General features: G+C 37.0%; 1 protein-coding gene across 3 annotated transcripts in view; it reads left to right on the forward strand.

Moving 5' to 3' along the window:
- The window catches only part of PDE5A_7 (cGMP-specific 3',5'-cyclic phosphodiesterase), a gene marked incomplete at its 5' end in the record, with an annotated part of 53,534 nt that overhangs the window by 33,982 nt on the left and 6,829 nt on the right, over positions 1-12,723 (forward strand). The window contains 5 exons of one of the 3 annotated variants that reach the window (XM_035733003.2): positions 9,346-9,431; positions 9,467-9,512; positions 10,768-10,844; positions 10,885-10,965; positions 12,379-12,463. In XM_035733003.2, coding sequence (XP_035589883.1) covers positions 9,346-9,431; positions 9,467-9,512; positions 10,768-10,844; positions 10,885-10,965; positions 12,379-12,463 — 375 coding nt within the window. Of the gene's footprint in view, positions 1-1,336; positions 1,373-2,027; positions 2,489-8,997; positions 9,432-9,466; positions 9,513-10,767; positions 10,845-10,884; positions 10,966-12,378; positions 12,464-12,723 lie in introns of those variants that run through there. The other 2 variants (XM_051217400.1, XM_051217399.1) reach the window with 2 other exon arrangements.

A 12,723-nucleotide genomic window follows, 5' to 3' on the forward strand; every position in this document is an offset into this window, starting at 1 on the left:
TAGCACGCACCACACTATCCCTGGTTTGTTCAAACCAATATTAAATGGAAAAGGGTTTAAACCCTTGATTTATTGTTTTAAAGTTAAGTTTTTAAGCAATTAGCCGACCGCTTCACAAATTTATATCTATTAAGTAAGACTAGATTGTCTGAAATACCATCAATACATAGTAGCAAGGGATTATGAAGTTGAATTATGATCTCACAATTATCTACGTACTGATTACATACATTGAAAATTCTAAGAACTATCTCAATCGCTCCTAATTTTGTATATGCAAATTTAGAATCAATTAAATTAACACTGAATTTCTTTGATCTTCTATTGTGTTATACTGGTAAGTCTTGCTAGATTTGGTTCCTAAGCTCTTCTAGTAATCCCCAGGCTAGATCTACACAGTGACTTGAACACGAGAGAAAGAAACACTTTACTCCAAAGGTTCGTTTATGTACAGAAAGTCTAAGGTTTTTATAGTATTTTAGATGTCTTTAGGTTTTCTGAAAATTCTGAAATTCTACTAAACATAGTAGCAATATAAGTAATCATCCAATCAAAAACTTTACATGTGACTCTTCACTTTCTTGATGTTTCTGGCAAAATTTCTAGTGAACGCTGATTGGATAGGATGCTTCTCAATATTTTCAGATCCTTTCTTCACTTTCTTCCCGAGGAATTTTCTGGATCTCAACACAATCCTATCATTATATTTCGAATATTTAGTTATTTTTATCCCAACTGATTAATGTTAATAAGTAACCATAAAAAATAGATCGTTTCATTGAAGTCTTATTAAGTAGTATCAAATAAACTCTGTTATCAACTACATGTTACATGTGTTAATTGTTTATCTTGGTTTGTTATTCATTGTATAAAATATTGAATTGTGTGTATTTGAGACATACAAATTTCCCGGCGTTCACATTATACTACTTAACAATCAGTTGATATCACAAATTATATAAACATATTTGGTTGTTGACTAATTATTAGTTCCATTAATTCAGATTTGCTGATTGACTAAAATACTTAAAATGTTATGTGAACTATAATTATTATTGCGTAAGTCATTGAATTAGTGGTTGATAAATCGATCAATCTGCTTCTACAGTCTTGTTTTCTTCTTTAAGTCATCAGCAAAGCAATCTCATTCCAATGGAACTTGTAACAGGTAACAATTACTCTATATTTATATTAAATAGTCGTATCAGTAGTAGTAATCATTACCTAGTTCATGTTATATTAGTCTTTTACTCGTCATTACATGTTTATCCATATTAATATCTGCAAGTTTTCCCTAGCTTTTTTAACCTAGATTTCATGTGTACCTTGCTTTTAGATCTTAACAAATATGGGCTCCATGGATCATCCATGGGTGAGTTTAGAATTTTTCATATATATATAATCCTCCAAAGTTACTTATATATCTACTTCTATGTCTCCTAGACTTAGCATCATGATAAAGATATAACACGTATCCATTATTGTTTTAATGAAAAATTTATTTAAATAGATTATATCACCAGTATTACAATATTAGCCCATAATACTTGATCATGTAATACATTCGACTCAATCATCCAATATTTTTTAATTGAGAATTAGATAGAAGTAGTCAGTCAGCTACAATGTAGGACCGGGCATATATATGCATCAGTCCAGGTTGCCATACCTCATTCGCACAATAAGATAAACATCAAATTCATAGAAGCATTTAGTTCAATGGTAGTAATATATAAAAGAAAGATTTCATATAAGGATATAGTACAGGAAGAAAGAATTAGTTCGTAGAAAGAAAGGTATAGGATAATTTTAATCTCTCATAGTTTAGGGTAAGACAAAAAGTGTATACACCGATACCATTATGATCGATTTTGAACAATGACCAATGAATATAAGTGCAAAGAAATCAATAAGTCGAATAAAACTATGATGTTTTTGATTAATTAAAAGTTTCTCTGATCTAATTATGATCAACTACGTAATTGATACTTCATTTAGGGTTATTGTCTTTTTTCTTTTAATTTTAGAATTGCCCTCATGGACGTCCAACAATGCGACATTTATTTCATTTAAATCTTTTAAATGAATAATAATTCATAATCATATTCTATTCTATAAGTTTGCATTTTCCTTCTCTCTTTTTTTTAAAGAGAGTCTTCTTTTTCATTTATTTTATCGTTGTTTTATTGACTAACGAGATATTTTCTTCTTCTTAATTTTTTTTAAAAAAGTTTCATTTTCAATCCATGTTTTTATTGGACATTTTATTGATGAAGAACTTTTTAAAGGCTTATTTTTATGAAAGATTATTCTTTTATACGGTAATGGATCATCTAAATATCTTTTTAAAAGAGAAATACATTCTATTAGATTTATGAAAGAAATCAGTCAATTTTTGGCTTGTTTTGTTGTTCTAAATATATGAAAATGTAAAAAGTACGTTTGGCTATACGATCAATAGGATTTTAACCGCTTAGATATTCACTAGATCATAAAATTTACTGGTATAGCATTTTTGACGCCATTTCATCAGTAATCATAATTCAGATAAAGACTAAGACAAGAGTATATTATTAACAACACAAACTAGTCAACAAATGAATTCAAAATGAATGTACTTTCCCTATAAGATAGCGATGGAACTATTTTTGAAAATGCACAAACATGAATATCTTATGTATAACTTGCGACTACTCACTCTTATTTGTCGTTCGATGAACAGACAGCTTACTTACGCCTGTTACTCCTAATGGAGCATGAGCCGCCAACCAGCATTCTCCAACCCACTCTGTCCTGGGCATTCTTTTCTAGTTCCATCCAATTCTTGTTCATTTTTCTCATGTCTATCTCCATTTCCCGGCGTAATGTGTTCTTTGGTCTTCCTCTTTTCCCTTGACCTTGAGGATTCCATGTGAAGGCTTGTCTTGTGACGCAGTTAGATACTTCACTCAATGTGTGTCCTATCCACTTTTAGCGCTTATTCTTGATTTCTTCCTCCGCTAGCATCTTGATTGTTCTTTCCCACAGTTGGTTGTTGCTAATAGTGAACAAACGGCTAGTATATATTTATCTATTTTGTAAATCATAGGTGTAGGTAACAAACCTTTGAGTCCTACTAGTTTTTGAAGGGAATAAAAATTATTAAAAACTAATCACGTGAAGAAAGGGCTGTTAGATTGAGAGTAGCGAACCGCTAAAAGTAAAGAACAGATAGGGTCTCTAGTCATACTGAATCAATGCTTTTTACAATAATAAAGGTAACTGGTGTCAATCACCCAGTTTTACTCGTGTATTCTGACACAAAAAACTTAGCAAAATCAGCTTAGTGATGATGGAAATCAACTGCTGTGTGATTTCTATGCATTACAATAGCATAGGATTTAACCAAATAGTTTTATACATCATGTTCAGGGTTGCAGTATTCGGTAAAATGTCTTTACGACTAATCGCCTATGCTCCAACCGGCTAATCGTTACAAATCAACGCGAACCAACATCCCTATATTCCACAGCCACGCAAGACTGCACAGTACACACTCTGCCGTGACGCTGTAAGAAAAAGTTGATGGCTATATAAATAAATTAACGTTATCAAGAAGCATAGCTATAGTCAGCGAGAACAATGGAGGATGTAGCTTCATCATTACCACGGAGTGAACACATAACTTGTGTACATATGTCTTCCGATGCTTTGAGGCATGAACAAATACGTCCACTGGTCAGCGGTTCACTAAGAGCACGGATTGGGTGGTAGTCATTTCTGAACCTCTCATGAAGACCTGCACTCTGTACAGTTTAACATGTTTTCAAACACACGGTGAATCAAGTCCATTGTGTAGTTCCTTGTCCACCGATTACTACGTCGAAATAAACCTGTGGTGCTTACTGAGACAAAGAAACTCACACTTACCTTTGCGAATAAGATCTTTGGAATGTGCTCAAAAACATGACAACACGGTAGCATGTGGCCACTGAAACGCTGACAAGCACATTGTGCAGGCAAAATGTCAACAACATACATCATGCCATCGTCTCAGCAGAGGATGTATTTTCCTGCTATTAGTTCGTGTCATTCTCCCAAAAGGTTTTTAATTATCGGCTACAATTTTGGCTGCGAAAGCTGTTAGTCCTTTCAAAAGAGTTTCGAGTGATTTTGGACCCTGAAATTTATAATTACTTACTTGCTTACGCCTGTTACTCCTAATGTAGCATAGGCCGATAACCAGCATTCTCCAACCCACTCTGTCCTGGGCCTTCTTTTCTAGTTCCATCCAATTCTTGTTCATTTTTCTCATGTCTATTTCCATTTCCCGGAGTAGTGTGTTCCTTGTTCTCGTGGATTCCATGTGAGGGCTTGTCTCGTGACGCAGTTGGGTGCTCTCCTCGATGTTTGTCCTATCCTCACTCTGCCTGGAGTCCCTACGGGGCTACTGCCGGTCCCAAGCCCAGATAAACGAGGAAAGCTGGGCATGGGGTTAGAGACCCCATACCGTAGGAAACTAACTCGCTAAGAAAACGCTAAGCAGAAAAAGTTATGCGGATCTTTTAAAGTTATTCGAAATTTATAAAACATTTAACTATATTTCTTACTTCAAGCTTTGGAAAATGTTGAAGATACTTAATAGCGTCCTAAGGACGCAAAGATAGGTCAGTGTCTGTCTTACTACAGATTTCCCAGAACGTCAATAAAAGAGAATCACCCATTCTGAGACATTCTCTTATGTGCACTTTGAACAAGAGTGTTTGTGTAGTGGCCCAGGAATAGTACATGGCGCTGGTAACAGCGAACTCAAATTTGCTTCCGAGCAATCCAGTGATCTCTTATGTGATCACAGGCCCATAGAAAATGAGTTATCAAGGCCTCGTACTTCTGAGTAAATCAGAATATCACATCATAAAAAATGAAGCTCACAAATTAGATTGCCTGGATTTCACGAGAAGTTTCATGTATTTGTGAACATCGGTACTTCTTAACTCGTTATATAGTGCGGATGCGTGATCGGGCGCCTTCCGCTGGTTATATGCAGTAAGGTTAATTAGGTCAGAATCAACGTCGAAGACTTGCAGAACTTTATTTTGGGGATTTATTTACCACCACACAACTAACCTTCTTTCCAGTATTGTGAAAGCCATTAGTTCTAGAAATCTCATATCTCTGGACTAAATGGACTTATTCAAACACAGTAGATATCAAACTTTAACAAACTGTACAATTCACTAGGATCGGTGCAACTAAGTTGCTGTGATATCTACATTAGACAACAGAAGATGAACTGCAAGGGCTAACGTAGGTTTCAGTTTCACTTTGGAAAGGACAGGATGCTTGATGGTCTGTGTTAGTCCTGGCAATAGTGGTCTCTCAACTGATCCAATTTTCGTCTGAAAGAGTCGACGGATGGAGCCTCAACTACGTGATGAGGTGATGAATTCCACTAGTTGATGATTCAATGGGAAAGTCAATAGTCAGCTGAAAAGGAATTTGTTCTGGGATTGTGAACTTTTTTGGAGTGTCCTCGTAAATTCCGTTTTAAAAGACAAGAAAAATGAGTGCATATCAGGTGCAAATTTGGCACTAAGCAATTTGAAAACTGTAATCAAGTCGCCTCTAGTTCTGCGATATGACAACAGGAAAAGGTTTAGTTTGGCCAGTCGAGCATCAGACGGAAGCTGCACTATTCCGGGAATAAGCTTGGTCGCCGTTCTCTGAATCTTATCCAGAAGCTCACTGTCTTTTTTTAAACAGGGGCTAGCCGCTTGTATGCAGTACTCAAGTTTAGGACGAACGAACACTGTATGCAAAGTCAAAAACGTTTTGGCGTCGACATGACTAAAAGCCCTACGTATTGACCATAACGTTCTAAAACCTTTGGCGGCTATTGCACGGCAGTGTGCAGTAGTCTTTAAGTCTCGGCTAACGATAACCCCTAAGTCATTATATGTCTTGACGACAGGTAGCTCAGTGTTATTCATCGTGTATGTATCTGTGCCTTGATGACCGATATGGATCACAACACACTTGGAAGTACTTATTGGCAACTGCCATGTTTGAGACCATTCAGATAACTTCTTCAGGTCATTTTGAAGTTCTAAGCTATCACTCTTACATCGTATCGTTTTCCATATCTTGACATCGTCAGCATATAGCAAGACCGATGATGATAGGAGACAAGGAAGGTCATTTACATACATGAGGAATAGCACTGGCCCCAAAACTGTACCCTGGGGCACCCCACTAGGCACAGTTTCCCAGCTAGATAACTTTGAGTTCACCCGTACTCTTTGTTGACGCCCAACTAAGAAGTCTTCTATCCACATCAATAAATTGCCTCCAATCCCGACTTTTCTTAACTTATATAACAGCGGGTTGTGCGAAACCTTGTCAAAAGCTTTACTGAAATCAATGAAGGCGACGTCTACAGGTAGCTTTTGGTCTTTAAGAGCGCACCAGCTTTCACGAGCCACTAGTAAGTTAGTGAGACAAGAATAACCTGTTCTGAAGCCGTACTGCTTCTCCGAAAGGATCCGGTTTTTATCGAGATACTTAAACAGCTCGTTCCGAATAATCTTTTCTAAGATTTTAACAACCACACTAGTTAGGCTAACGGGGCGGTAGTTCTCAGGTTTGCGTTTCGTACCTGTTTTGAAGACAGGACTTACTCTGGCGTTCTTCCAGTCTTTTGGTAAACGAGCCCGCGTAACGGATAGGTTAAATCATATACTCAAAGGATTCGCAACGAAGTTAGATAATTCCTTCAGTAGCCTAGGATGTAATTCATCGGGCCCCATGGATTTACCTATGTCAAGCTTATTTATCAGACCAAAGACATCGAGCTCTTTAATAGTCATACTATCCAGTGTATGTGTAGGGGGATTTGTATGCGCTGACGGGAAGGATGCTTCTATGGTGCTTCTATACTTTGCTAAAGTAGTTTGAGAATACTTGAGCCTTACCAGAGTCGTCCTCCACTAATGATGCGGATGGATAAATTGAACGCGTGCTCGCGATTGACAGTTATGTGGAAGTCGAAAGTTAAAACTGCGTGATCACTTTTACCTAGGGGTGGCATGTAATGGAGGTTCGCAACGTCATCCTCATAGTGAGTCAATATAAGATCTAGTAAGGATGGTTCAGCGTCCGGATCGTACCTAGTCGCTTCTTTCACATGTTGCACTAGGGCAGATATGGTAACCGCGTCAACTAGTTCCTGCTCGAAGGAATTTTCTGACGACTTAGTTCGCATATTTTTCTAGTCTACCACTGGTGCAATAAAGTCCCCTAGGTTTAGATATCGACCACTTTGTGATCAAGTATTGAGACTGCTTAGCAGGACCCATTTACCTCACAGCTTGAACTGCGATAGACCAAACCGATCAGTAGCTCTTATCCCTTGGATTTCAAGCAACAACTAACTAATTCACACGTTTCACTCTCATGGAATACATTGTCAATAATGGCAAATGGGATAGCATTCCAAATGAATAGAGCTACCCCTCTTCCTTTACCCTTTTGTATTCTGTCGGCGCTTACTAACGTAAAACCCTCGAAATCAAGTTCCATATTATGTATAGACTGTGTCAGCCAGGTTTCTGTAACTGCGATTGAGTCTGGCTTGTAGAGTCGGCATCACTCTGTCGAAGCCTTGCAACCCGAAAATTTACACTTCTTATGTTTTTTAGCCAGCGTCTTACCTAAGTTGAAGTCCCTTTTCGGCTTCCCGTCTTTTTATGCGGTCTGCCAACGGCAAGTCCTTACGGATAAAAACTCCTGAACCCTTTAATTTATGTCCATTCTGTAAAATTAGGTCGCGTTCATTCGAAGATTTGAACACTACTTTAAGTAGTTGTGATTGATTAGGCTTTAAGTTCGCTAGACTACCTAGTCTTTACACCTTTAGCAAGGTGACTCCGTAGATATTTTAGGCATGAGTTGATTAAGTAGATGTTTTAACAGCACAACGTCATGCTCAAACGAGTTTTTGTCTCAGAGCTTTCATTCTACTTGACTCTATGGAAAATAACTGTGATCAGCCTTCGATTTCTCGACTACTTTTACGGAGGCAGGATTCCCTTTTATATCGTTGTGTTGTTTCTTCCTTACAACCTGTGCCCACTCGTCAACGTTGCTAGGAGAAGCAATCACTGTTGTGTCAAACATATTATGGAAATTCGGAGGGTTGTCAACGATTTTGGCAGTCAGGTTATGTTTCCCGCTAGAAAACGATCGATCCTTGCGATTGCGGCTTCTAGGCGTTTCCTGCTGAATACCATTTAGAAGACGGGGACAGGAGAAACTCCTTTCTTGAGTTTTTGGCTAAGACAGACCTCTTTGAAGACTGTTTTTCCTCCTTTGGTCGGTGTGAGTCACCCGTTTCCGGACTCATCAGAGTTTGCTTTACACCAAGTTGCATGTCGACAGAGCGAGGACTGTTCGATGTGTCCCGACCACGCTTGCCAAAACACTTTTTTGCAGCATTTACCAATGAGATGGCCTCGGTTAGCAAACTGTTTGCATCCGAACAGCACTGTTGACAAAGCCATACGCAACCGTTTTTACTGAACCGTTTGAAAGCCGCAGGCGTTAAATTCGTGCAAACTTCGTGGTACTAGCCTTTGCACTCATCGCACTGCATGCCGCTTTCAACGGCATAACGACAGCTTGGACGTTGTCAATCGCTTCTTTCGCACTGTCCAGCCATTAAACAGGGGTCGTTTTCTCAAAAAAGAACTAGATGCAATAATACTCAGGGACGAAAATGATCTATGATCGAAAAAGTGGAAAACTGTAGATTCTTAGAACCAAAAGTACTAACAGATACAAAAGGACACAAAATACTCGAAAGTACCGACGACAAACTAATTTAGAAACAGAAACGACACTCTAATCAAATACTTTAACTGAAATAAATTCAATTAAAGTGAAAACAGTAGTCTTTATACCTGATAAACAATAGAATTTACTCAGTGAGTAAAAATACAGCTGTCATTTTAATTAGCGCTCGCGTCTTTATTGATGTACTTCTTATCTTTATTACAAGGTCTGAAGACTGAAACCATACCGTGTTGCAAAGAAGTGAGAGCGGAAAACCTGAACATTTTGCACTAGCTCGTCACAAAATTACTTCAACCTTCCAAAAGTTATTGGACGTTGGGTTTCTGTACAGCTCGTTTTATGACTGAATCTTTACTGCGAGAATGTTTGAGTCGAGGGAGTACGTTTCGGATTATGAATCCGAAACTTCCAGTAATATCGACCGTGGCAGTGAGATAAGGTTGTTATTTTTCTATGATTTTGTAAAATACTTGTCTACTAAATTGTGGTAGCCAATCTGACATACCTCCTTCTAAGGATAAGGAGCTATGGGAAAAACCTGTCAGGCCTCGTTTTCCAGCGTATGGAAACTCGAAAGCGATTTTGGATGCAGAAAATAAAAGGTATTTTTTAAATGCTATATGTCATTTTTCTGTAGAGCCTACAATTCAACCATACGACATCACCTGCTAAACCTTAATGCTGTATCCTTTGACCTTCAAAATTGTGGTAGTAAATTATCTGTTTAAACTCTCCATTTTTGTATGTATGGCCTGCTAGCCGACAAAAACGTCATTGAGTTTTCCTTAGTAGTGTAATGCAAGACAGGGAAACCTGTGAATGTAACCACTGATTTTGCTTTTCCTCTGAAACCTTCGCTGAACAACGATGTTAACTGATTCAGATTACGATATATAGAAATCAAACAAAGGTGAATGCACCTTATTTATTGTCTGAAAATAGTAAAATGGTGAGTGTAGTTTCCCCCACAAACTAGGAGTATGTTTCGAAATATGTTGCACTCCGTTACTTCTGATGTGGAAAATGTCGACCAAACTAAACCTCTCCACATACCGTGAATCAGTGACCATAGATTTTGCTCATTGTTAGCTCTATTTTGCATCCTCGATGTTTACTCTGGTTTTTAATTTGTATGTTCTTACTATACTATAGTTAGATTGCATATTTATTGATTGGTTTTCTCGTCATTTCATGTGTTTCATATATACGTGTAACTTGGACATTTTTAGTATTCCCTACATTCACGTCAAGTTGAACACTTCTGATTTAGAAAGCAGTTGTTTTTTTAACTTGTAAACTGTAGTCCTGTCACTGCAATTTTGTTAATCCATGCACTCTAACCTGTAGTTTTTAAACGTTTTTTTTTGTTTTTAAGATTAGCTTTTCTTCTACTCTTTGTGTACAAGTTTAGTATTTGTTATTTTGGTCATTGTATACAGTCGCTACTGATGAGCAAGCTTTCTAAAATATTTCTGAATTCATTTTCCATGACTAAATGCTACCTACTAACAAAATAAAACTTCTATAAATATTAAAATAGTTAAAGTAGCAGAGTAGTGTTTTCCCGTCAGTCCATTACATTACTAGTAACTTGTAATTCACATTATATAAGAGTTAGTCGTTTTGTATCCTTTGACTGGTTTGACCACTGAAGGTCAGTTTTCATTAAACTACTAAAATGTGAAGGGAGTGAGTAAAACTTCTCTTTACGTAAGTGGAAATGTGTGTGTTACGTTTGTATTTGGTGGTCAACTGTCTCTGAACTGAACTGCTTGCTTCTATATACGCACACAGATCACTGCTCAGAGTATCTTTATTGTATCGTGATCTGTGAAAATTGTTTTAATTATTCTATTTGTCTCACAATCCAGCCCTTATTTATCTGTTTGAGAAGTCTTTTTAGAAGAAGCATTACCTTACCCTTAACTTATTCTAAAGTTCGAACGTCATAAAAAGTTGGTGAATGACTATTTGCAATATTACGGTGGATCATGGAAGGACTTCCGACGTGACACGTAATTTTGTCTCCTTGATTACGTACAATTTACATTACAGTTCAAAGGATAAAACAGATATTGACGTTATAAAAGAGCATGGGAGGTTCTTGTGGTCAGAAGAAGATGAAGCGACATCATGGTATGTTCGTTGTGTTGCTTTATAATTTACCAATTATCATCGTTACACTTTGGTAAACACATATCTAGAAATCCCAACAGCTATATTCTTGTTTTAGCTTATTCACCAGGTACTTTGTTGTGGACTAATAATACTACATAATCGGCGGAATCAAATTTGGTGGAATTGGTTTCGAGCCTGAGATTTAGTGACTGGGAGTTGGACGTCCTAACCAATAAGTTACTGCCCCACGCATATATATATATCTAACATTTATTTGTAAAAATTAGTGTAATGTGTATTATATGTTCGAAATGTACATGTAATATAATACATGAATATATACTCGAACACTACTGGTCGAGCTAGAGCTTATGTAGAACTGTCATCAGATTCGCTAACCCCAAGTGGTGTTCGTCGGGCAGTCTACGTCATACGTTTTCATTTAGCCCATTTGTAGACTTTCTTTTAAGTAATACATCCATTGCCACACATTCCATGGGTTAATCACCTACCAAAGGATTCACTGGTTGAAGGTTAGAGATTTCCAAATCGAAATCCGGCACCAATACATGTAGTCATTGAAAACTGAACTAAGCTATGTAAATAAGTGCAGACTATCTGGTTAGGTTTTGTGTAGTTATCACCCCAGACTTAAGGTGAACTGTCTCAAAATCGTTCGCAACGGCTCAGGTGCTTCATTCTTTGTCTTCCTTTAGAACTTGAGTCCCGAAATCTCGTACCTCTTTTCACACCTGATCTTTTCTACTACTGCTGATACTGTTACTATTTCTACTGTGGGGTTTTTCTGGATAATTTTCTCTCTGTGCTAGTGAAGTTTGCCGATTTGAGTTGGTGCATGTCATATCCTACTTCGCACACGACTGATTGACTGTTCAAAAAGGAATATAAAGTTAACTGAAATGTTACTTTTTCCTAAACATTCTGACGCACTAATCAAAACACTCGACTTTCAGTTATCTGGCCACAAGTTTAACTTGTGCTTCCGCCCTTTTCGATATGCACAGCCTAGTATTATCACTAACTCCTACAAACACTTTATCTAGTCCGTGTAAATGGTTGTACTTGGTGAGTTACAGTTAATTAGCTTTAATTGTTTGGGCCTTGACTAAACTTATCGAATACATTTTGCATTGGTATGCACCGTTGTTTGTATCAATTAGGTTTCATCTATTTCCTTTAAAAACCATATTTTTGTCGTTGAGATAATCAGCTTTTCATGTTAACAAAGTTTTAACCTAGCTAGTAAACACATTGTTTTGTACAGTCTACTTAACTACGTACTACACTTTTTAGTCAATTTTACTATCTTATCTATGTAAACATTTGTTTTTCCCAGTTTATTAACCAAATTGTTGTTCGTATATGATATTTCTATATCTTAATTGATACAACATTATTGTCTCTTCAAAGGTCCGACCGTCTTGCTAAAAAATACTGGGAAAAACTATTTAAAGAATATTGCCTTATTGATTTATCACGCTACAAAGAAAATAAGGTAAGTTTAAGTGAATAGAATACACAAATTAATTGATGTTACTTACTACATTAAGTGACTGGGTCTGGTGAGACTACAATTTATGGACGACCTTTGAGCGACGCCAAGGTCATCCTGAGAGTATCTACCTAATTATTAGGGCTAAATGAAGGTTATAAAGCAGTTTGAAGAATAAAGACAATGATTTACAGTTAATGGTAAGGGTTAAGATTTAGATTTATGCTTTTCATCACGAACTAGACGAATGGGTGAGTGAATTT

Source organism: Schistosoma haematobium, chromosome 5 (genome assembly GCF_000699445.3).
Source record: "Schistosoma haematobium chromosome 5, whole genome shotgun sequence".
Lineage (NCBI taxonomy): Eukaryota > Metazoa > Platyhelminthes > Trematoda > Strigeidida > Schistosomatidae > Schistosoma > Schistosoma haematobium.